Genomic DNA, 27,032 nt, shown 5'->3' on the forward strand with positions numbered 1-27,032 from the left:
AGGCTGCTACATCTGTGCTTTTCAGTGAACCAGGAGCTCATCATGGAGAAATGACTGCTCTCAGCCACTGAATCATTAGTCATTTTTGTTTTTTAAAGAGGGACACATGAAAGTGATGAAAACATTCTAGAAGGGCAGCTGAAATGCCATTTACACGCCTTCATTTGGAATGAAATTCTTGGATTTTCTTTTAAAAATGTGTCACTCATAGATAAATGATTAGGGATACTTTGGGCTTGGTGAGGAGTCACAAATAAGCAGCCCACGGGCCTCATGCAGACCACAGATGTGTTTCTTTGGCCCATTCCTCATAGTAGAGTGTGTGTGTGTGTGTGTGTGTGTGTGTGTGTGTGTATGTGAATGTGTGTGCTGGTTTTGTTTTTTACCTGAATTCAAATGCATATACTCTGTTTTTTCTAGGTTGCCCCCACTCCCTATTGTCTCACACATGGCCTGATTCAGACATTGACCTTGTCAGTCTGACCACTGTTAGCATTTGAATTAACAGCTCTACAGCAAGCAGTCATATCTAGGGAGAACAGAAACATAGAACCCAGGAAGAAAACAGTATATGCACTGTGAGTTCCCAGGTGGCACAGCGGGTTAAAGATCGGGTATTGTGACTGCAGTGGCTCAGGTTGCTGCTTTGTCGTGAGTTCAGTCCCTGGCCCTGGAATTTCCACTGGAGTGGAGCAAAAAAAAAAAAAAGGAAAGAAAGAAAGTAATGCCCCAATAGCAAATTATTTGTCAAGAATATATAATTGCTGATTTTTTAAATTCTTGGAACATATGAAAAAATAACTTTAAAAGTAAGTGAAAAATAACTGATTACAAAGCATACCTCAAAAATGACATTTATCATATAGAGATATTTTTATGAGCTTAACATAGAAACTAGAGTATGTAGTTATGAAAGGGGGTCATGATTTTCTGAAAGAGATCATCTATCAGAACTTTACTTTTCTATTATGTTATTTTTAAATATTTGCATGGCATTATTTATCTAGAAAAATATGTAATGTGCATTTAAATATCAGCCACACAACTATTATCAAGTGCAGAACTTTGCAGTGTTAGTTTATCTGGAAGGTCCCACAGCACCACCTAGTGCCCTGTATTTTATTTTGCACAATATTTTTATAAATTAAATTCTGATGATCACACCTTAAATATGGCAGTAAGGTAAATATATATTTTGAGTAGTATTATAAATGAGTGAGCTAAAGGAATTCTTACATGTTTAATTGAGAATTTTAAAGTGGAACTCAAAAATGATGATGGTATCATGCAGAACTATTATAAAAATTGACAGTAACAAAAAAAAGGTACTAGTATTTCTGATTCATCCCCAAGGATAGGCTTTAGTAAATTGCGATATTGTGTGTGATCTGGTGGAGTTATTGATAAGCTTTTAATCCAAAGCAGATGTTGATTCATTTTATTTTTGTTCTATAATAACTGCTGCTCTATAATAATATATATAGATTTTTCCAGGCTTCTTTTTGAAATCCGTGAATTCCCAGTCTTCACAAATTAAACCGCACCAATTAACTAGTCGGTTTCAGACAAAATTATGTACGTACTTTTAAAATTAGAATTGTGATGTTTTTAGAGATGGAATGTTATAAAATACTTCTATATTAAAAGCATAAAATAAGTCAAATAAAACAAGGAGATATATTCTTTTATGGAAAACATTCTAAGAAATATAGTGAAGTAGGAAAAAATAAAGCTATATGCAGAATATCATATATAGTATGATTCATCTTAAGAAAACTTTGAACAATTTTTATACATTGAAAATGTAAAACTTTGTATGAATTTGAATAATTTAAGAAGGATCAATGGACCGGTGGGTGGGAAGAGGGGTAGATGAGTCCTGGTATTTTACTTTCTGGAAAGAGTCATAAGAAACTGTGAACATCTCCAGGGAGAGTGGGATGTTAGAATATTCTTCTTTTCATTTTGTACTTTTCCAAATAATTAGCATTTTTCTAACCAAATAAATTTGTTTCTTTAAGGTCAGAAGGGTTCTTTGAATATTAAAATTATGAAGCATTTGATTTTTCCTTGTAATATTTCTCTATTTTAAAGACAAGGCCTGATTTTTTAAAATCAAAAAAGAAACTAGGGTTGGGAGACATGGTAAGCATCTTATAACCTTATCTTTTCAGAAGGCTTTATGATGGTACAATCTTTTTTATTAGGAGGAGTGTAAGCTCCATAAGGCAGGGAATTTTGTCACATTTTTTCACTGTACCCTTAACCTCTAGAATAGTCTCTGGCACATAGTAAATGCTCAGCAAATAAATGTTGAATGTATGAACGAATGAGAACATAACATATTATGTCCAAATCTCTATAGTAATGAGATGTGATGCTGTACAATTTTATTCTATTTGCAAATACATAAATACATTTATACAGTTACATTCTTATATCTGATGTCCTTTAAAACATGAACACTGAGAAGCATTACTTCAGAGTTTATAATAACAAAGGCAATTAATTATCTTGGAATGTTTATGTTATGGGATTTGTTTGTTTTGCCTTTTCTTAATAAGACTTTATTCATTCACATGAGCTATATTTGAAACTCAGTCATAATGAAATTCAATCAAATTATTTATGAAAGAACAGACTCTCATCATTTACCTTTTATATTTCAGTTACTATCTATTATAGTGACCTAAATGGTTGCTACTTTAAAGTTCCTGCAATAACACTTATATTAATCATAAAATGCTAATTACTCATTATTAAATACATTCAATTCCTAATTACATATTTAAAATTTCATGACATTTTATAGCTACCTGTTAGTGAAAATCCATTCATAGACATAAATTGTATTGTTTTATTTTAAACGTACCGTGGTTCTCACTGATTCGGTGTGCATGGATTTTTTTTTTTTTTTTTCTTTTTTAACTGTCGAAGTGTGTAGAAGTTGCCCTCTACTGGAGAGCTAGAAAAATTATGATGACTTAGATTTTTCAATTTTCTTAAAGACTCTTAGTTAAATTCCATTGATGTGATTTACCTGGTGATCACGTCCTGCTCTCGGGCACTTTTAAGTTCCAAAGATTTTGAAGTGATCAGCAGAGGACATTTCAAAATAAGTATCTGCTATGAAGATACCTACAGCCGTTTCTGAATGAAAACATTGGCTATTTCTTCATAAATCTTTTTGGTGGCAATACCCAACAGTGTCGGTTCAGAAATAAATGTACAGGGCTGAGTCTTTACTGAAACATTAAGCTGCTTAGAATTATATAACCAAAAATGAGTCAGGACTGTTTTAGCAGTTCTCTCTAGGAATTTTGAGGATACAAGTCTAAGCACTCTAAAAAAATTTTAGCTAGCTCATTTGCATTTTCCTGGGTCAGAAGGTAAAACGTAATTTTGCAGAAATGATTTACTTGCTGCATTAATTACTGAACTTTTTATTTCCCTGCCAAAAATCACATAATCATAAAATGGCCAAGTCTGTTTACCAGTTCTTATAAGCTGATAAGTCAGTGTTCTCCTTACTTCATCAGTGCTTTTCCTTCTGTTGCCAGGAATTCTGTCAGGCTTTGTCTAGCTGTGTCCTAGAAGGTTCAAGGTCTAGGATCCATCTTCTTCAGATGTCAGTATTCTATTACATACTTTTCTTCTCCTAGCTGCTGATATTTAATAAAACTAAACATGCCATTAAGGAGAAACCAGTTTAAAATGGACATTGATGGTGGGGTTTGGATTAGGGAAGAAAAGGCTCTCCAAAGTCAGCCTGAATATCAGGATCCTACTGCTCGGTGATACCTTGGTGATGGTAGGAAGATTTGTGGACCAAGGATTTTCACATGAGGAACAGACGTTTATTAGGGCCATTGGCTAATCTACCTCCTTCCCCCGGCTGAAGCATCTCTAGAGTCATAAAGTTCAGAGCCACTTGGCTTTGGCTAAGGAATATAAAATCTAGAGTAAATCAGACCATTGATAATATGAGACAAGGCAAGTGGAGTGCAGCTGTCTCCATTCATTTTGTCCATCTTTACACTCAGTATTGATCGTCACAGCTAGAGCTAGTGGCAGCCTGTGCTGTCATTTAGACACATCCAGGAGGAATGGATGAGCTGTGCCAAACCCATTCATTTCACGTGTACATGTGGTCTGGGTTTTTTGTTTGTTGTTTGTTTACGCTACAGGTCTATTATAAGTTTGAACACTGGTTTTGACTAAACTGTTCTTTTGAATATCTTTCCTAAAAGGAAATCAATTTACAATTGTTCTAGAAGTTTTTTTTAACATTCAGAAGCCTGTATTAAAAGCCCCCGACCCAAATCCCCCACAAATCCCCTTTCATTGCCTCCCTTCTCCATCCTCATTGATCCTCATACTCTCCCTCTCTTCCATCTTCCACATCTCTACCTTGCTTTTGCAGAATTTTGCAAAAAAATGTTCTCCCACAGCCTGGTTGACAATTCATAAGCCTTTTGGGTGGGCGGGGAGAGCATCCATTTCCAGATTTGATTTCCTTCAACAAAATGCTTCCATATTCTGTTCTAATTTTATTATCTATGTCTTTTTGCCTTATGTATATGATAAATAAAATAATAATTACTTGTATTTTATAACATAAGCAATGGCTTTCAGGTCTTCCACATGTGAGTCCTGTTCTACTCAGCTGGTTTGTAGGAGGCAATGTGGTGTCGGATATAAAGAAGGGGGCAGGGAGTTTGAGACATTCCCTGTCCCTTTCCTGGCATTTCCACTAACTCTGAGGCTGTGGGTGAGAGACACCACCTCCTTGGGCCTCAACTTTGCAATCTGTTCAGTGAGATAGCCAATGATCTCTAATACTCCTTTTGGCTAGAATTCTCTGATGTGTCTAGTTCTCCAAAGAACTCTTACTCATTGTGTAAAGTTGTAATAGTAGAGACCATGGGCTCTGGAGCCAGATGCATGGCTTGCTTTATTCTGCCACTTACTGCTTGGGAATTTTGTATTCTTCTGTGTGGATACCTCCATTTTCTGCCTATAAAGTGGGACTCATAGCAACACCTCTCTCACAGGTTTGTTGTGAGGACTGAATGAGTTGGTACCTATGGAGAGCATAGAATAGTTCCTGACACATACGAAGTAAGCATGGAATAAATGTCAACTAGTTTCATTATTATTACAAACATAAGGGTTTTAAAGCGTTTTGGAAAGCGCATGTTTCTCATCAAATGTACGTGCTGCTCCCTGAGAGAAGCACTGTGGCATACACTCATTCATTCATGTCCAGGGAAAATAAAACCACAGCATATCAGATTGCAGCTGTGTGCCCATGGGGAGGCCAGCAAGCCAGAGTGAACCCTGGCAAGTCTTTCCCCAGCTATGGAAGTTTGTGTCATCAAAAAGAAATTTTGGAGTTCCTGTCATGGCTCAGTGGTTAACGAACCCCACTAGTATACATTAGGTTACTAGGTTACTAGGTTAACTCACTCAGTGGGTTAAGGATCTGGCGTTGCCATGAGCTGTGGTGTAGGTTACAGATGTGGCACTGATCCCGAGTTGCTATGGCTATGGCAAAGGCTAGCAGCTACAGCTCTGATTCAACTCTTAGCCTGGGAACCTCCATATGCCACAGGTGTGGCCCTTAAAAAAAAGACAAAAAAAAAAAAAAAAAAGAAATTTTGACTTAATTTCCTTTTGCTGCCTCTTTGATCTAATATATATTCTACATATAAATTTTTATTTGTTTGTTTTGCCTGAACCTGCAGCATACAAAAATTCCTGGGCCAGGTATCAAACCCATGCCACAGCAGTGACTACACCAGATCCTTAACCTGTTAGGCCACCACGGAATTCCAACATATGATAATTTTTAAGAAACTCCTTTGGAAAATTATGTATTGTATGTTAAGTCATTTGCGTGAAAGATTCTTGGAAAATGTAGAAAATTCCCACTTCCATCTTGCTTTGGACTTTAGTTGAATTTCGAGTTGTTCTTATCACTCTTCATCTGGGTAGAAGAATCCAAGTTAGTACATTTAATACAAGTCTATGCATTTACATAGTCTGAAAAGATTGACTTTTTCACTTAAAAAGGAAAAGGAAAAATCATGAATTGGAATACTTTTTCAGCTTTAATATATACATAAGTACATAGTTCTAATCAGCAGTGTACATGTTATTCCACTTTCGTGGTCTTGTGTTTACCATTTTTCTCTTACACAGCTCTAGGTATTAGGATCCTAAACTCCACACCTGCTATTCAGCATCCTTAATTTCGCCCTCCCCACTGGCCCTTCACTTTGCTTCCATCATCTTTGGCAAAGAGAACCGTCTTCAAGATTAGAAGTGATAAAATGAATATTGGCAAAAGGAAAGTAGGCTCAAGAGAAGCAGACACTATCTGCTGGTCCAGACAAATTGCTTTACAGGGTCCTGAGAAAACTTAACATTTGAGCTTACCGAATCTATGTCTTTGACAAACCATCAAGAAAAGGAGTAGAAGCGGCAGCTGGGCATGTGCAAATGTCACTGCAAATATCACAAAGAGGAAAAAGTAGACTTTACACACTGTTAACAGATAATTTTGTTTTCAGTCTGAAGAGAAATTGGCAAACTGGATAATTAAGTAGCGCGTTATAAGCAGTTACAAGGCAACGTGCTGTGAAGTTTAAAAGCCAGCATGGGTTCACTAAAAACCAAGTCAGTAAAAATAAAAGTTTGCTACACTAACTTATTTCTTTTAAAAATGTAATTGTTAATCCAAAACAATATTTTACAGCAGGGGTCCGAGCTACAACCCATAGGCTTGTAGCTCATTTGTTTTGCTCATTTGTTTACTGATTGTTTAGGCTGCTTACCAGTTACAATAGCAGAGTTGAGTAATTTCAACAGAGTTTGTATGGCCAGCAAAGCTAGAAATAATTATTATCTGACCCTTTACACAAAAGGTTTGCCTACCCCTGCTCTGGAGCCTAAATCAGTTCTGTTTGAATTTTGTTTTTATTTTTTAAGATTTTTATTTTTTCTATTACAGTTGATTTACAATGTTCTGTCAATTTCTGCTGTACAGAAAAAGTATTCTTTTTCTCACATTATCCTCCATCACGTTCCATCACAAGTGACTAGACAGAGTTGCCTGTGCTATATAGCAGGATTTCATTGCTTGTCCACTCCAAGTGCAATAATTTGCATCTACTAACCCCAAACTCCCAGTCCATCCCTCTCCCCTTTGGCAATCACAAGTCTGTTCTCCAAGTCCATGAGTCTGCTTCTTTTCTCTAGATAGGTTCATTTGTGCCATATATTTCTTTTTGAATTTTAATGTGTCTACAGATTACCTAGAAATCTTGTTAAAAATGAAGATATGAGAGTAGGTGTGGGTGGGATCTTAGATTCAGCAATTCCTGACAAGCTCCCAGGTCAGGGTCCACAGACCACAGTTCAGTTTAGCAAGGATCTATATTTCAAAAAGATTTTCAAATTCCCCCATTTAAAAAAAAAAATCAAGAGAGTAAATTAGGAGTGGAAGTCAGTTCAATTGAACTGCCGTGCCAAAGCGGTGTTAGAGGGTCAGTGTCATTTTGGAGAGAAGTTTTTCTGACCATTTTAAAATGATTATCTAACAGTCTTTTCCTTCTATAAGGATATTGGCTGACCAATGATATTTGAAGGGAGTAATGATGAACTTGATGGCTCAAATGTTTAGGTGACCAACATCAACTTGAATTGGTCGGCTGGACATTTCCTCTGTTGGAAGACAATTCTCCATGTGTCTCCTACATTTCTGTCCATCTTGGGTCCTGATTGCTATTTGTTACCCAACTGTTTTTCCAAGGATGTTTGTTTAATGAACCTCCTTGAAAGATAAAAATAGTATCTCCCTTGTTAGCAAATGGCAGGTTTGCTTACCACTCATTAAAAAAGGCTTGGGTTCCCTAAACTCAGTATTTCTTTCCTGCATGTAACCCGCCATAGGTGCAGGCATCCCCTCGAGCTCATCTGCACCACCCCCTTAACTTGGGGGCAGGGGAAACTGATGCTGACCTCATTCAAGGCTCTTGCTGTACTGTGTGTATGTGATACAGTCCTTTGGCTTTGACCTGGGAGTCTTGTGTCTGCTTCCAGCATCCATGAAGCTGTGGCAGGCTCACTTTTTATCTTCAAGTATGGCAAAATCTCAGCCTCTTTACAGTTTTTGGTACCCTCTCCTACAAGTCACAGCCCAGGTCTCCAGGCACAGACTTTCCCCATTTTCTGAACTTTGTTTGAGTAAAACCTTCACTTTTTACTTAATATAGGAATTAGAAGCTCTTTAATGAAAGTTCCTTCAACTTTCTAACATCAAGCATACAAGTCTATCTTCATCTGTACCTGATCTATCCTCTCCTCCCCTTTATAATGCAGGGGTGTTGGCCCCACCTCTTTTCTAAAGTTAAACCCTCCAGCTGTGCCCTGGAGCCCCTTTCCCTCCCTCCTGCCTTCTTAGGTATATAATCTCTCCTCTTCACCAAATCTCCATTCCCCCCCCAACTCTCTTTGGGTTCTTTTTATGAATTTTGGATCGTCAGGTTTCTCCTTTCAAAATCAAAGCAAACTTCCTTTACTTCACATTCATTCCCCTCAAGTTTTGGCTCTACTTCTCCCCTCTTGTCTATAGCCAGATTTCGTGAAAGAATTTATCTAAACTCTGTCTCTCTTTCTCCTCTTCTTCTCAGTCATCCATCTACTCCATTGAGACTATTTTCTTCTAGGCCTCCTATGAGTTTCAACATATATGCTATATTTCTTAACTTATCTTCTCTGTAATAGTAAACCACCAACCGTATGCTGAGGACTCCCTCATCTGCACCCACTTTCTGTATTACTCTGAGCCGAAACCTCCTATTTCCAACTGCTTACAGTATCTCTAATTGGAGTCCTTGTAGAACCTCAAACTTTATGTAATCCAAACTTTATGTAACCTCAAAGTTGAATTTCTGCCCTGGCTCAGTAATTGTATCTGCAGTCTACTTATTTGGTCAAAACCCCCTTAATTCAGGGAGTTCCCACTCTGGCACAGTGGGTTAAGGACCCAGCTTTGCCATAGCTATGGCATAGGCTGCAGCTGCAACCTGGATGCAATCCCTGGCCTGGGAACTTCCATATGCCACAGGTGTAGCCATAAAAAATTCAGAATACTGGAGTTCCCGTCATGGTGCAGTGGCTAACGAATCTGACTAGGAACCATGAGGTTGCAGGTTTGATCCCTGGCCTTGTTTAGTGGGTTAAGGACCTGGCGTTGCCATGAGCTGTGGTGTAGGTTGCAGATGAGGCTTGGATCCTGCGTTGCTGTGGCTCTGGCATAGGCCTGGCAGCTACAGCTCCGATTAGACCCCTAGCCTGGGAACCTCCACATGCTATGGGAGCAGCCCTAGAAAAGGCAAAAAGACACACACACAAAAAAAATCAGAATACTGAGAAACCATCCTTCCTTTCTTTTCATGACCACTCTCCAATATTTAGTTAATCTACCCATCTACATTTCAGATGCTACTGAGACGTGTTACATCTCTCTCCTTTGATCACTAAGGTCTTGTCTCCTTAGCCCAGATCAGCTTCTGCCTAAATTACTGAACAACCTCCTGGTTATTCTCCCTCCCTTTAATTTTTCACCACTTTAATCTCTTCTCTAAACTACACCTACATGTATATATGAAACCTTCATTTTAGGTGGGAAAAAAAGTCTCAATCTTTTTTTTTTTTTTTTTTTTTGGTCTTTTTAGGGCCACACCTGCAGGATATGGAAGTTCTCAGGCTAGGGGGAAAATCAGAGCTGCAGGTGCCAGCCTGCAACACAGCCACAGCAACGCAGGATCTATGACCTACATGACAGCTCACAGCAATGCTGGATCCTTAACCCTCTGAGCGAGGCCAAGGATTGAACCCACGTCATCATGGATACTAATCAGGTTCATTACCCCTGGGCCACAATGGAAACTCCCAAAAGTCTCAATCTTTTGAGAATAAGATGGTAGAAGCATTTCTTAACAGAGGTGTTGAAGGTACAGGGTAGAACTGCCTTCTATAATGGGAACTCCTTATGGGCACACACCATCACATAAATGAAAGACCAAATATATACGTATCATATCAGAGACTTAGCTTGAAAAACCAAATATCACTTAAAGTGTCTTAGTGAAGATAAACAGTGCTCAGCAGTGCTTGTAGGAGAAGAAAAACAGGAAGGACAGAACAAAGATCTTCCAAGACATTCTTCAAAGACAACCCCAGGGACTTCACAGAAACTGTTCTCTGGAGTTTTAGGTAAAAGTCTATTTCAAAATGACTAAAGTTTTAGATGCTTAGGAGACTTCGGAATCCTTTTTCCCTTGGCACCTGTGATGTCTGTACACAGTTAGCACTCAATAAATGTTTAACTAAATGTATGCCATTGAGACAAGCCAGCAGCTATTCCTGCAAGGCCTCCCAGGGTGACATCACTTTATGGGATCACCACAATCCGGGAATAGTGCCTTAGCTGTGCAGGTGCAGAAACCCAGCTGTCATTAGCTCACCCCAGTGCAGTTGTGTTCTAGGAGACTGGGGTCAGCTAGTGACTGTCTTCTCTTCCTATCAGAGGAGGAGAACAAAGCTGCTTGGAGAACAATGTTACTGTCCATCATTCTCTTGGCAAGCATGGACTCCGACTAGAGAGAATTCACTGGATGTTTTCAGCTGCTGGTGTTATCCCATTCAAGTTGTCTGGTTGCAGCTGTCTTTACTATAGTGCACTGTGCCTGGTGAACAAGCCAGAATGCTCCTATCAGCGGTTAAGACACCCCCTTCCCCTGACGGAGCTATGAACATACTGAGAAGTGCTTAGTTGGGAATGTTAAGGCATTACCTCTGTGAAGGCCCAGTTTTAAGGAGGATATTATAGGCGGAGGAGGGAAAAGAGGCCATTACCCACCATTCAGCCAACGCTTTCATTCCACCTGTCCTTTCCTATACTTCTGATGCCTCTTTCTTTCTTCTATGAACTTTACTCAATGATATATTTTGGCATCCATGTTTATAAAGTCATATTCCCTGAAGACCTATACCTTAACATTTTGTTTATATTTAAGTATCTCCAAAATTCTCCATTCCAACCCTTTATAATTTATTGCTTAGACTATGTTGGCCAACTGCTTAGGATGTCTTGTCCAGTGTCATTACATAAAATTTGATATAATTTCATTCTTTAAGATTAATCTTTCCTCTTTTTAGGATATTAGTACATATAGAGCACAGAATAAAATGTGAAGACAACGTGCAAATTTTCATTGGCATTAATCTTAAAAAAAAGTTGCCTTTGCATTAATATAAATGCAAGGTTCAGACTAAAACAAAGAAGGGAAGGAAGGGAGGGAGGAAGGAAGGAGGGAGGGAGGAAGGAAGGAGGGAGAGGAAGGAAGGATGAAGGAAGGTGAGAAGAGAGAAAGAAAGGGCTTCCTCACTGTGAAAGAGCTTTGGCAGGCCATGTGTGCCTCGAGGGCAGGAACAGTAGTTGTCTGTCTGCAGGTTCTCTGGCAAAGGCAGAGCCATCACAGCCTGATTTTAGGAGTGAGTAAGGGAGACCAACAGAGGAGTGCCACGTTTCAGCTGAGGACTGGACCAGCCTCAGCTGAGATCCCTTGCAAAACTGAGATTCCCCTATTATGTGAAAATTGAGTTATTGCCCTTTAATTAAAAAAATAAAAAGCACCTTTCCCAATGTTTAACACTTAATATCCTGGACACAGAAGCTTATGTTAGTATCTGTGTGATTACAATAGTGGTTGCAGCAAAGCCTTTTGATAATTTTTTCTGCTTCTAAAAAATGATAATTTGGAATTTCCATGTGGCTCAGCAGGTTAAGGATCCTGTGCTGTCACTGCAGTGGCTTGGGTTGCTGCCGTGGCACAGGTTTGATCCCTGGCTTGGGAATTTCCAAGTACCATGGGTGCAGCCACAACATAAATGCTAATTCACTTCAGTTTTGCCTTTTTTACAAGTCCTACTCCCAAGAGAAGTGCATTCACAGTTTTGTTGTTGTTTTTTCATTGTTATTTGGGGTAGGTTGGGGTTTCTATTTTAATGTGACTAAATCTCCATGTCTCAGATTTGACACTTTTTTTCTCTTTCCGCTAAAGTCATGGAAATATATTCACCCAGTCATTCACATCAAAGGTGTAAATGGATTTTCTGAAGATTTTAAAGAGACGAAGTCAGTCACTTTGTGACTTGACTTCTTCAGGTGCTGCAAAAAGAAAGCTTAACACACCATCTCAATTGCAAGGATGCTAAAACTGTTCTTGACCTTGAATCTGCAAGGAGATGGGTAACATCTTTTGCTAAAAGTGCTCACCCACCACCTCTTTAGTTTTATCCATGTATATAGGATTTACTTGGAAAAGAGAAAGAAGAAGGAATCAGGTCTATTCAAGAGAAAATAGCATGTTTATTCGTATTTCCAGCTTTCAATGACTGTTGCAGTCACAGTTTTTTGAGTTTACCCTTTTAACCATTGATATTTGCAAAAGAAAAACCTGACTTTAAAAAAATGTATCAGCCATGTCACACGAAGGCTTATATCTCAATTTGTTTCATGTCATCAAAAAGACACACTGAGTTTGAAGCTCCCCTCAGGTTTACTCTTACACTATAAACCCGGGAAATAGTGTGAGATTGCAGAGATTTTATTATGCCCTTCAGGATCACAGGCTCTGGAGTCAGGGAAATAGAGACTGAATTCCTGACCCTGCCTTTTCCTACTTTGCTCAGTGTCTCTGAGACTTGGTTTACTTAAAAGATGGGGATGAGATTAGTGCCTACCTCCTAGGGTTGTCTAAGGATTACATAAGATAACATACTCAAAGTCCTTAGTGCATCATCTAATACAAGTACCTTGGGAATATTGGCTATTATCATTTTGTAATAATTAGAACAACTAGAGTTCCCACTGTGGCTCAGCAGGTTAAGAACGTGACTAGTATCCATGAGGATGCAGGTTCAATCCCTGGCCTTGCTCCGTGGGTTAAGGATGCAGCATTGCTGCAAGCTGTGGTGCAGGTCGCAGATGTGGCTCGGATCCAGTGTTGTGGTGGTTGTGGCATAGGCCAGCAGCTGCAGCTCTAGTTTGGCCTCTAGCCCAGGAACTTCTATATGATGCAAGTGTGGCCCTTAAAAAACAATAAGAAAAAGAAGAACAACAACAACGACTTCACCAAAATGTAATTATGATGCTTTTGTCAGGATTAATGGCATCATGGCTGACTCATTTGCTAATACAACTGCAAAGTAGATTTTAGTGAGATACAACAATCCATTCTTAGTTTATGAATTTGAACAGTGTTCTTGAGAAAATAATGAGGAACTGTGAATCTGGAATTAGAAGGTACATCCTATTCACTAGGAAATTTTTAACATCTTAGAAACAAATATCCTAAGTCCTTGTGAGAACTCCTGTCTGTTGATGACCATACGCTTGAACTATTCAGGCAGGAAAACCTGCAGGTAACAGTGCTCTCCTTTGAGAATGAGGCCACCTCTAGGAACTGGCTATCAGCTGGAGGCCAAGCTCATACAGCAACTAATCACTCCATATATGTCCTATGCAGAACTCTGTAGAAAACTGTGCTGGTTGTTAAGCTGCTACCCAGGGACCAGTGGAGTCAGTTCAGGACTTGGAGTTGAACAGAGTAGGCTCCAATCCAAGCTCTGACACTTATTTGCTGTGTGACTTTGGTCTGATGGCTTGGCTTTTCTGACCTCCAGTTTCCTCATCCGTAAAGCGGGGCTATTACGTAACCCAACTCCTTCAATAGAGGAGGGTCAAATTTTTAAATGTACATAAAAGTACTGAAGCAAAATACCATTAATAGTGCTGGTGTTATTACTAACGCTCTTACTCTTCCACTATTGCAAAGGAAAATGAAACAGGCACTGGAAAGAACACAGATCCCCACATGCTATACGACACCAGTGCAGCATCCACCCCTCTAATACAATACAGATGTCCCCAGTGTGGTAACAATGCTCAACCTTCGTCCTGAGTGACAATTCTTATCCTATCACAGATATCATACTTAGGTTCTCAGAAGTGTTATTAGTCTATCGAAATTCCAGAATAGACAGTGATATAAGTTTCTATTTTCTTTTACCTGAATTTAGCTGAACAGATAGATAACAGAGGTAAAACTCGCTAGGTTGTGAGCAAAGTCAAATCCATTCTCCATGTACTAAATTATTAGCTAACTCATTATACCCTCAGTTCAAGTTTTTTAATAGTTTGCCATTGTTGAAAGGCTCGACTCCAAGCTCCCTCTCCTGGCCTCCATGACCCAAATTTGACGATTTGGTCTCTGAATCCTCCACTTCATCCTTTTCTTCCTCCCCTGCTCAACTTTCTCGAGCTTTGCAAATACCCTTCCCTCTTCCTGGAATATCCTTACCCCTTTTCTGGCAGATCAGTTTTCATTAATTCTCTTAATTAATTGGAACCATGCCTGGTGTGTAATTGGACATTCAATAAACATTTAAATGAATTGACTTGAAATCGGATGGCTCCCACATAGACTGTAACAGCCAGATATTTCCATTTCCACATGGCTTTGCAAAGGTCAGGATTCCTCCTAGAGTCGGGATAGGTTCCATGTCATTAAAGGACAATAGCTCTTAAAAATTATTTTGGCATTTGGCGCACTGAACTCTTCTCAATGGTGCCTGTGAGAACTTGCTTCCTAGACACCCATGGAGTTGATAAGCTACACCATGGTACATGTTAGGATACATGTTTTCATGAATAGATTCTAAAATATGGCACTTAAATCAAAATGTTATTCCCTATTGGCAGGTGCAAAAGTTTGCACAATAAAGAAGCATTTAGACTACTATTAAAAAATAAAAAACAAGTTTGTGTGTGGATATTCAGAGGTGGAGTATCTAAGAAAGGGTAGTGGTGTTCATGTAAGGTAAGCTGTTCCCCCTGAACCACATCCAAAAGAACTCCGTTACTGCATGACATAAGGGCTTACATATATTAATACCAAAAGTAGTGAAGTGGACCTAGAACTGGATCCTGGTCACAGTGTAGTCTCTGTCTGCCTCTCCTTCTCTCTCTGTCTCTCTCTCTCTCTCTCACACACACACACAGAGACTCTTTGGAAATTTAAAATTCCAAGTAGAATTCATTAATAAAAATATGAAATGCTTTTTCTTGTATAAATCATAATAAAGTGATGAGAGATAAAGGAATAACTAAGGGGGCAAATCATCAGCTGCTGCCCTAAAAGCAAAACCTGTCATGTTAACTCCCAATTCAAACACCTAGTTTTAAAGATTTACCTTCAAGAAACCTAAAAGCTTGTATCCTGCCTCATCAACAAGAGCCTCAAACTGTTCCCTGTCATGAAGAAAACAAATCTTTTGCTCCTTTCTGCCTAGGGGAGGCAGAGGGACTGAGGTGGTCCTATGTGGCTGAATTAGATGAAAGACTTGCCTTCCACCATGGAGACATGGAGTCTAATCAAGTGAAATGAGTTTTGAGATCCCAGCTCATGTCCTAGGGGAGATCAGTTCACATTACAAAATCACGACATCTCATTCATCACAGCTGACGTGGTCTTTGCTCTGGAGAGGACCCCAACTGGGACTAAACCACCTGTCTTCTCTTGAAAGGGGGCACTTTATCCAAGTTAGAGTTGAAAGCCTTGGAATGAGAAAGCTTTGCCAGCTTCCACCCAAGTGATGCATAGGCGGTGTGGAAGGGAACTTAGGCTTAGAAAAGGGAAGATGAGTTTAAAGAAGATTGGTGGTTGTACTTTTCATGATGCCAGATATGAATAATTATACGAGAGATGCTAAGGCATTATGGTCGGCAGAGCCAAGATCGAGGGGCCCCCTGTTCTTTATCTCCTAGATTTTGTTAAACAGAATGAGAAGAATAAGCATTTCCATGCATCAGAGTCTAGCCAAGAAACGTCCTGTTTTCCAGGCTGATAAATGACCGTCATCTCTTTTATTTCTTTCAGGGCATCGTGGTAACACCCCTACTACTGCTGCTTTTTGTGAGTATTTTGATGTTGTTTTTAATATATTAAAAGCCAACTACAACCCTTTAAGAAAGGTCATTAGAAATAAATTGAAACTTGAATCCTTTTGTACCACTTTGCATCACATTTTGAATAGTTTTTCCAGATGAGCTGTACCAAGTAATAACGTTCAGACACGAAGCATCTCTGTAGTCTCATGATCCAAGGGCAGCAACAGGACCCATTCTTTGGCCTCTGACTCCTGGCTGAATCCTTAATTATTACAAATTAATGACCTGTGACATAGGTCACAAGTGCTGCACTTTATTTTCTCATTCGTAAAACTAAAGTGATTCTAGTGACCCAGTGTTTGACAGAAAGAGCCTTGGACCAGGCACCGGACGAAGTTTAGTGTCCAGTGCTGGTACGGAGAGTAACTGGCTTCCTCACTTTGGGGATATACTGCCTCGATTTTTTCATCTGTAGAATGGGAAGCAATAACACCTACCCCAGTCTGGCTTCCAGAGATAACAAAATATGCTTTAGAAACAAAAAAAAAAAAAAAAAATGCAAACTACTGGTAAACTAAGCAAAAAATTATTCTGAAAGTAAGAAATGCTAATTAACGGTCTTATTTCTTTTCGGCATGAAGCATATGAGAAATTAGATGAAAGATTATAATAGAAATTAATGTTATCTCATGCTGAGAAAAGCATATGTAATCATGAGTGATACCTAAAATATTTTCTGCACTGTGCATTTTTCATACACACATCTCCCAAATATAAATCACTCCACTCATCACCGAAATGGAGTGGGGATGCGTTTCTGGGAGTGAAATGTAGCTGTTTCACTAGCGCTATTTGTCAGTGAATTAAAACTATGGGGAAAATTTATTTAATTATAGTGTAATTACCCAAGTTGGAATTCAATTAGAGTAATAGAGTGAGGGACTTCATTTCTTACAAGCTGTGGAGAGGAAGATGTGCCCTGCTAAACAGTTGGATTTTTGCATCTTTCATAAAAGACATCACCTTCCAGTAATAAACTGCAGTCTCACCAGCCCTTCCAAAGTGCTAGCTCCATCCTGACAAGGTAAAAAGAGTCCCATAATCAGACCGCTTCCCTCAGCATTACAAACCTCATTAATTTAGACTCACCAATTCAGAATTGGCAGTGAGTCGGACTGAGACTGGAGTGGGTGTTGATTTGCATGCACTGGGAGGAAAAGACATGGTGCGGACCTACCTGCTCACGAGACGTGAGGAACCAGGATCGTCCCAAGACCTGGGATCACAGTTTCCCAGGAGCAGCCCTCCGTAGGCACAGGGTGCCCTCCGTAGGCTGGGGTGCCCCCTTGCAGTGAGTCAGAGATCTAGTGCAGAGCTGGGAGTATAGTAAGTGTGTAGCAAGTGGCTATGTAGCCTGGGTTTTCTCCATTGCAGAAGAGCTGCGTCTCTTACTCATGTGACTCTTTGAAGTCGATCACAGGAGAGGTCACAGCCACAACCCGGAAGATGAGGTCTACGCAGCACTGTGGAGTAGCTTAGAGTCTGGAATCTCTGGAACACTGTTTCAGCTTGGACTAAAAAGCCAACTGAGAGGAAGTTCCTGTTGTGGCACAGTGGAAATGAACCCGACTGGTATCCATGAGGACATGGGTTCGATCCCTGATCTCACTCAGTGGGTTAAGGATCTCATGTTGCTGTGAGCTGTGGTGTAGGCTCAGATCCCCTGTTGCTGTGGCTGTGGTGTAGGCCAGCAGCTGTAGCTCCAATTAGACCCCTAGCCTGGAAACTTCCATATGCTACAGATAAGAACCTAAAAAGAAAAAAAAAAAAAAAAAAAAAACTAAAGTAGATTACAAGCCAAGCAATGCTAGGGGTTGCTGGCAAACACCAGAAGCTAGAAGAGACAGGAAGGATTCTCCTCTGGAGATTTCAGAGGGAGTCTGGCTTTGCTTGACTTCAGACATAGTTTCCAGAATGATACATTTCTGTTATGGGGGGTTTGTGCCCATGCCCATGGTCTATGAAAGTTCCCAGGCCAGAGATCAAACCTGAGCCTCAGCAGTGACCCAAGCCACAGCAGTGACCATGCCAAGTCCTTTAACTGCTAAGCCACCAGGAAACTCCCATAACTGTTGTTTTAAGCCACACAGTTTGGGGTGTTGTGTTACAGAAGCCAGTGTAACAAACAACCCCTGAAAATTGAATTGTCATTTTTTTCATCATATCTTGAAAATGGAAATTTCTAGACAGTCAGGCACTATAGCTAGAAAAGCCATTTTTACTGATGAAATCTCAGTTCCTTGGATTCTGAACATTCTTTCAGAATGTTCCCTTTATCATCTTGCTCCAGCTGAAACCTGTCCTCTGATTCATGTTTCTGTTGCTGGCACCTTTCAGAGCGCTGAGCCTTGAAATGGGGTAAGGTGTCTTTCTCGCAGCTTGTTACTGATTCCAGGTTGCTTCCCTGGCTTCGCCATAACCTGCCCTGTTACCTTTAAAGGTAATGCCAGTACACCTGTACCACCTGCTACTGTGCCTTAGCATTATTATCAGTGGAAACCAGGTCGTTCGCTAGGAGTCAGCACCTTCCCATTGTCTTCTTTTCAACAGTGCATGGGATTAATTCTTGGTGTTTTCAGTATTCCCATAATTGATCCTCCCAGTACCCTCACCTCTAAATTCTTTTTTTTTTTTTTTTTTTTTTTTTTTTTTGCTCTTTTAGGGCTGCATCCGAGGCATATGGAGGTTCCCAGGCTAGGGGTCTAATTGGAGCTGTAGCCGCTGGCCTACGGCACAGCCACAGCAATGCCAGATCCGAGACGCATCTGCAACCTACACCACAACTCACGGCAACACCAGATCCTTAACTCACTGAGCGAGCCAGGGATCGAACCTGCAACCTCATGGTTCCTAGTCAGATTCATTTCCACTGTGCCAGGATGGGAACTCCCTAAATTCTTGAGCTCTTTTCCAATAAGATTGCTTTCCACCTCATCTCTGCAGTCAGACCCTTGACTTATTACTGCCAGTGACAGCATTCTTCTATAATTTTATTTATTTATTTATTTTGCTTTTTAGGGCTGCACTGCAGCAGAGGGAGGTTCCCAGGCTAGGGGTCAAATCGGAGCTGTAGCCACCGGCCTACACCACAGCCACAGCAACACCAGATCCAAGCCGTGTCTGTGACCTACACCACAGCTCACAGCAACGCCGGATCCTTAACCCACTGAGCAAGGCCAAGGATCAAACGTGCATCCTCATGGACGCCAGTCAGATTCAATTCCACTGAGCCATGACAGGAACTCACATAATTCTATTTTCAAATATCTCCTACCAGCAGCTCCTATCTTTGTGACTTATTCCCCAAATGAAAAATTCTTTGGTGTTCCCATTGCTCAGCCAGTTAAGGACCTGATGTTGTCTCTGTGAGGATACAGGTTGGATCCCTGGCCATGCTCTGTGAGTTAAGGCTCTGGTGTTGCCACAAGCTATGGTGTAGGTCACAGATGCAGCTCAGATCTGGCCCTGCATTGCTGTGGCTGTGGTGTAGGCCTGGGAACTTCCATATGCCTCAGGTGCAACCTTAAAAGAAAAAAAAAATTCTTCAGACTTGCCAGAACGACCAATTTATTTACCTTATCACCTTAACAATACTTCTGACTAAGCTTCTTGCCCTCAGATTGCATCTGACCTAGCCTAGATCTCATGGTCCATCATTATATTAGTTTATCACATACACCATCAACAACCTTGCTCATCGCTTACTGCTTCCTTTTTTTGCCTGGCACAATGCCATAGAGCCTGTTTAAATCTGATTCTCCAGCTTTCTTTAGTGTAATTGAACATGCTGGAGCACCCACTGGCATGCTGACGGGTCTAATTCGAAATTCATGACACCTAACTGTACATGAGCCTGGCCACCCTCCTCCCTTCCCCTAATAAATTTACATCCCTGATCCCTAGAGAATTATTTCACACCTTCTCCTTGCTTCTCAAATCGCCAATACCTCTTCTCTTTTTTCTCTCAACTGATGCAGAAAGGAAATTAGCTGATGAGGAAGTTAGAAGCAATCAGAGAAATTTTACAAGATCCCACCTACTTGCATCTGTATTCTTTGCCTTCCTGCCCATTTCTGTAGATGAGCTACCTTTGCACCCATCTAAGGCCAATCCCTCCAGTTGTGCCATCCCTCATTGCCCACTTAATAGTAGGAGTGCACAGATTTTCTCTTTCTCTTATATTATCAAATTTTCTATCTCTGCTGGATCATTCTTATCTGCAGATGAGCATTTTGGAATTATTACACATCTCAAACATTACATTTCACCTCATCCTACAGGCACTCTGTTTCTGTGCTCTCTCATTCCTTCAAAAAGTTATTTAAACTTATTCATCACTCATTCAGTAATTTGTATTCCATTCTTCTAATTTGCCAGGCACTTTCCTAGGTGCCAAGGATATAGCAATGAGCAAAACAGATACATCTTTGCTCTAACGGAAGTTATATACTAGTGGAAAGAAGCACCCAACAAAGAAGTCAAAATATATTGTGTAAGATGGGTGCTAAGGAAAAAACAAAGTAAGGAAGGGGAGTAGGTTGGGGGCTTGTTATTTTAAATATGGTGGTCAAGGTGGGATTCACTGAGAATATGAATTTCGAGCAAAGCCCTGGAGGAAATAACAGAGTGAGTTTTCTGGTGGTGGAGTGTTCCAGGTGGAAGGAACAGCAAGTGTGAAGGTCATGAGAGTGTGCCCAGTGTCTTTAAGGAACCACAAGAGCCAATGTGGTTGGAAGAGAGTGAACAAGAGGGAAAGTAGGTGGAGATGAGACATAGCAGGGGACCAAATGATATAGAACCTTTAAGTCCTTTGTAGGGAATTTGAATTGTAATTCAAGAGAGACAGGACACTCTGAAACAGAGTTTTGATCAAGGGAATGGCATGTTCTGACATACCCTTTAAAAGGATGATTCTGGAGTTCCTGCTATGGCAGAGTAGGTTAAGGACATGGTGTTGCCATAGCTGAAGCTCAGATTTGATCCCTGGCCTGGGGAACTTCCATATGCCACAGGTACAGCCAAAAAAGAAAGGGGGAAAAAAAAAGGATGATTCTGAATGCTGGGTTGAGGGTAGATTGTTAAGGGAATCGCAGTGGAGACAGGAAGACCAGTTAGGAAGCTGGTGCAGGAGATGCTGTTAGCTTGGGCCAGGGTGATTGAATAAATGTGGTGGGAAGTAGCTCTTGAAAGAACTAAGAGACTGAATGAAAATTATGAGGGAAAGATAAGAATCTAGGATGACTGCTTGCCTGTATAACTGGAAGTATGGAGTTGCTACTTATTAAGTTAGGGAAGGCTGTAGGCTTAAGCTAGTTGAAGGAACTCACAACAAATTCAGTCTGGACAGATCTGAATGAAGGTTCCTTTCAGACACCTAAGTAGAGAAGTTATTTAGATAAGCAGTTGACTATTTGTATGGAATTCAGAAGAAGGGTCTGGACTAGAGATACCCATTTGGAAGAGGTTAGTATAAAGATGGATTTGTAACTTAAGTTTAAATGAGTTGAGATCACCAAAGGAGACAGAGAAAGCAAGGTATCAGTGGACTGAGTTTGGGGCATTCTGATATTAAGACATCCATGAAGAAGACCAAGATATCCAGTTTCTTAGGAAGAACACCAAAGATGTTGGTGTCCTGAAAGGCTAGCAGAGAATGTGTTTCAAAAAAGGGAGCGTGGTCCACGCTTCAATGCTGGTAGTAATTCAGGTAAAGTGAAGTCCGACAATTGGCCATTGATTTTAACCAGATGGAGCCCACTGGGGACCTTAACAGGATTATTTCAGCAGAGTTGGGCAGGTGAAAGCCCGATGGAAGCTGGTTCAAGAATGAATGAAGAAAGAAGAGTTAGACACAGTTTGTTTTGCTGCAAAGTGTGCAGAAGAAATGGGGCAGCAACAGTTAATGAAGGTTCAAAAGAGGATTCTTTTTTCAAGTTGGGAAAATTATAAGCATATTTTTATTGATGGATTAATCCAGCCAGAGAAGGAAAATTGATACAGGAAAAAGAGGAGCACATCCTTGTTCTTGAGTAGGAGAATGGGGATCAGTTCTGGTGCCTAAAAGGAGTATGGCCTCCTGAGCACAGATAGTTCACCCACAGTAATGGGAGGGAAGCCTTGGGATAAGGACAGAGATGCAAGTCATTTGGTTGATGTAATTATAGGGACTCGTTAAGTTCTCAGTGAAGTGGCAGGTAAGGTGAAGGGTAGCAAGAAAAGGCAAGGAAGTGTTGGAGGTTTGATGAGAAAGAGGAGACATGAAACAGTCGTGTGGGAGAGTGAAGGGAATGGGCAAGTACAGCAGGACGGTCCAGCAGCACCAAGGGCCATCTTCAGAGACTTTACACTGGGCACTGGCTCAGCCTGGGTGCCCCCCAAGCCTCCTAGACGTCCACATGGCTCCCTCCCTCCCTTTCATCAGGTCTCTGGGCAAATGTCATCTTAGGAGAGGCCTTTCCTAACTACTTCTTATTACAGTGAGAATTACGATGCGATGAAGTGAGTTCATTTGTGGGGAAGCATGTTGTAAACTGTAAAGAAACCATCCAAAGCTATTTGACACTTTATAAAGGAAAATTTAAAATAACCTCAGGTAGATGTCAAGGTGGTGTAAAAAGCACTTAGCTCTTTTGTAAACACGTTCATTTGTGCCATATTTTAGATTCCACATGTAACAGACTCACGGACATGGAGAACGGACTTGTGGTTGCCAGGGGGAAGGGGGGAGGGAGTGGGATGGACAGGAGTTTGGAGTTGGTGGATACAGACTCTCACATTTAGAATGGATAAGCAGTGCGGTCCTATGGTACAGCACAGGGAACTATATCCAGTCTCTTGGGATAGATCATCATGGAAGATAATATGAGAAAAAGAATGTTTATATATGTGTGACTGGGTCACTATGCTGTACGGCAGAATTGGACTCAACACTGTAAATCAACTATACCCTAATAAAAAATAAATGTAATTGTTTTTTTAAAAAAGCACTTATCTGATGAAATGCAGCATCAGTCCAGCTAGTCCAGGCCTTCGTGATGGGCTGAGTCTTAACGCTTAAAACTTTAAGATGCTGTAATCATATATAATCTATAATCTTACAATCTTGTGTGTGAGTGAATGCAACATTTACCATGGCTGACAGCAAGCACAGTGAAACTTCCTGAAATACTGCTATTCGATCCTAAAACTTACAGTGTTTTTACATATATCACCTCAATTTTTCTTGAAAATGAACACAGCCTATTAGTGTCACGGATAGTGCTCTGACTACTTTTTGTAGTGTGTTCCCAGTGATGGTTGCATAACTGATGGTCACACGCGTGCAATGTATAAAATGATGATAAAACCTGAAGCACTGGCAGAGAAACTGTCCCCTTGATTGCCCCCGCTGTTCCACACCCAGCCAGGCCCTCCACCCTGTGCCCATGCCCTGGACAAGCGGAGACCCACCTCCCGTCTCCAGCCTGAGGGCAGCTGATCTTCTGACCGAGTATGTAAATCACACAGAGATGCTTCACAGGCAGGGAGACTTCTGTGAAGCAAAATAGTCTGTGGAGTCTTTAGTAAATGCTCGCCCAGAGCTCCCCCAGACCTTGCTGAAATAATGGGGTAGAGGGCGCAGCTGGTAAGCCATTTGCAGATGCTCTAGGGGAGACATTGATCAACTCCCCCTCCCCCGTCAAGGACCACTGACTCAGAGAGGCCAACACCACTGCTGGTCCGGGACCTGGCAGACTTAGTTGAAAGGAAGGGGCTCAGGACGAGCACAGGCCCAGCACTGTCCCAGCCAGGCGTCCCCTGCCTCTTGGTGCCCCCCCAGCGCCAGCGGCTGCTCCCCAAGTTGTGATCCAGCTAGAATGGGAAGGCCACTGTTTCCTTCCACCACCCCTGCCTGCTGGTCCCTCTTCTGGAGGAGCTTTAACGCTTTGCTCAAGGGACAACAGCAAGCTCTGTGGTTCCTGAGCCAAACTCAGGTTGACAGGACCAAGTCCCATGGTCAGGGAATAGGGGGCAAAGTTGGTTTCGAGGTGCCTCTGGGTATATCTGGCTCTAGCTCGCCAAGTCGTGGAAACCGTCTCCCCACAGCTCTCCTCTGTGGGCGACCATAAGCCGATTTACAGTTCATCGGGCACATGTCACTACAATTTCTGTGTGGTTTGAGTACCTAGAGCCTACGGTTGTACGCAGTTTCCATCAGTTATTGGAAGGTCATCTTTTCATCTTATGTTTTCAAGTCGCATGTGACAAAAAAGAAATGTTCTACATGTTTTTTTCAGCTTAAAAAAAAAAAATCACTTAAAGCCCATTTTGTTCTTTATTGCTCAGAGAGGGAAAAACACCATGTCTCTAGATATAAAAAGGATCATTTCCTCCACTAGATACTTACTTTCCATACCGTAACCCCATTTTTAGTTTGCTACATGCAGCTGAATCAGTATGGCTTTTTAACAACCGTATGCTTAATTTTGATAAAAATGATAGTAATTTGTACCTTGAGCCTGACAGCTTACCTGCATTTAAGTCACTGACCTTGTGTAAGTAATCAGTTTAGCAAGCCTGTATCCCTGTAAATTAGGGACAGCAGGTGTGAAAAAAAGGCTGCACTGTAGTTTCTGGGGAAAGACAGAAATCTGGAGTCCGGAGGACACTCCCTTCTTCTCTCGGGATGTCTGTCTTTGTGACGGTAGGGGACAGGCATTGATGATTGGGTTTGTGTGTGCATGCCGGAAAGTTAGATCCAGTACGAAGCGGGTCCCCTCCTTCTTTCCCTGGCCTGGGGCTGGGCTCTGGGGGCGATAGGGGGAGGCTGGACTGGGCCGGAAGCTGACACATCCTGCTCTTCATAGGTATGAAGTGGCGTCTTCCCGCTCGCCAAAGAGATTCAACATTCATTACTCTATAGTATAAACTGTAAATATCTATTCTTATTTTTCTCTGAACATGGCACTAATGAAAGCAAAGACCGATCATCAAGGGTGAATTATTTAATACAATAATGTTTTAATAGCTGTGAAGAGACACAAATAATCGCAATGCCTGTGGCTAATGGATTTCCCTGGTAGGAGATAAAAGGCTGATTACACAGCAGAGCAAGTGAGGACCTGGTGCATTAATGACAATTTACAGGTCAGCTCACTTACACGAGTGATTTAGAACGCACCATCTGTTTTCTAACTCCAGGTTGATAACTATGATTCTACAGACAGTTTCAGTGTCTCTTCATCAAGAATTTACTTATTTATCTTTCTGAGTCTGGTTAGTTTGGCCCCATAAAATTTCACTGACCGGACCTCCGGATTCTTTCCAAAAGAAAGTTTCTAGGTTGAATGCATTGACAGCAGCCATTCTTGCTCGGATTCAGCCTTTCTCTGCCAGGTTAGAAAATGAAAATCCTCGTCCCCTAAAGTAGTCCTTGTGTGTACTGGATTAACTTCTTTCTGATGCACTGACTCTGGTCCTAATTATGTACCATCCTTGAGAGAGTTAAGAAGAGTCACTCACATAATTTTCTATGTCCTGTGGTTCAATTCCAGAAACTCAGTTGAGAAAGGCTCCACCATCATCCACTGCTTATCAAGTTCCCTCCCACCCCCTTTTTCCTTTTTTCCCCTTCTTGCCTCTACCTGCCCTCTAGCTCCCCAAATCCATACAGCACCCCCCAATACACACACTCTGTCTCTCATCTTTCCCTCACATGTACAAGAAAAGAGGAGCCCAACTCTGGCCTCCAACCCTGCCCCCTCCCCCATTTCATTGCTCTGTACCTTCTGTCATTAATGTGCAGTAGAATGTAACAACTAAGTGCGAGGGCTTGTGGAGCAAACCCTCTGGGCTGAGATTCTGGATCTGTCACTTTCTAGGCACAGTGACCATGTCCAAGTTGTTGAGCTGTTCTGGGTCCCTGTTTCCTCATATGAAAATGGAGGCACTAATGAAACCTGCCTCAAGGGGTCGCTGTATTAAATTATTCAGAACATTAAGCATGTAGCGCAGTGCACAGGCAATGTTACCATCCTTGTAACTACAGGAGCCAATTGGGTGGGAGGCCAGGCTGCTGGTCCTTTCCTGGGGCTGTAAAATAAGTAGGGTGTTGTAACTTACCTGAAGTTGGAAAGATGGAAAGAAAACAAGGAGTTCCCGTTGTGGCTCAGTGGTTAATGAATCCAACTAGGAACCATGAGTTTGCAGGTTCCATCCCTGGCCTTCCTCAGTGGGTTAAGGATCCGGCGTTGCTGTGAGCTGTGGTGTAGGACGCAGACACGGCTCGGATCTGGCATTGCTGTGGCTCCGGCGAAGGCTGGCAGCTACAGCTCCATTTCAACCCCTAGCCTGGGAACCTCCATATGCCGCGGGAGCGGCCCAAGAAATGGCAAAAAGACAAAACAAAACAAAACAATGTCAAGCCCTCTTCCTACCTTAGCGTTTGGTCATCCATGAGGTGAACACACATTTTGAGCTCCTACTGTGTACTAGCTTAGCGGTTCTCAAAGTGAGCCCCAGTTTAGCAGCAGTGGCTCACCTGGGACCTTGTTAGAAAGGCAAATTCTCGCCATCCTCCCCTCATCCTTCCCTCCAGGGATCCTGAGTCAGAAACAAACTCTGAAGGGGCTAAGGAATAGGTGTTTTAACAAGTCCTCCAAATGTTTCTGGCGTGTTGACGTGTTTACATCACTGCCTGAGATGGAAAACGTAGTCACTTTGCTTGGCACCTGGATCTAAACATGAAAAAGACCATGTCCCTGACCTTCAGGAACGTACAGTCTCCTGGAAGAGACGGTGTGTGAACAAGAACAGCCAAGGCTTCTAAGCAGGCCCGCGGAAACACAGCCACAAGAGAGGGGGCGGCCGAGTTTGCATTTTGAGAGGAGGATTTGGAAACGATTCCTAAAGAAGTGATGCCTGAACTAGTTCTTAGAAAAAGACTAGAACTTTTCCAGTTATAAGCTGG

General features: G+C 41.3%; 1 protein-coding gene across 2 annotated transcripts in view; it reads left to right on the forward strand.

Moving 5' to 3' along the window:
• SLC10A7 (solute carrier family 10 member 7) overlaps window positions 1-27,032 on the forward strand; it is a 240,604-nt gene that overhangs the window by 160,457 nt on the left and 53,115 nt on the right. For both annotated transcript variants that reach the window (XM_021100285.1, NM_001137640.1), the window contains one exon: window positions 16,014-16,049. In XM_021100285.1, the coding sequence (XP_020955944.1) occupies window positions 16,014-16,049 (36 nt within the window). The remainder of the gene's footprint in view (window positions 1-16,013; window positions 16,050-27,032) is intronic.

The sequence above is a fragment of the Sus scrofa genome, chromosome 8 (genome assembly GCF_000003025.6).
Source record: "Sus scrofa isolate TJ Tabasco breed Duroc chromosome 8, Sscrofa11.1, whole genome shotgun sequence".
NCBI classification, from domain to species: Eukaryota; Metazoa; Chordata; class Mammalia; order Artiodactyla; family Suidae; genus Sus; species Sus scrofa.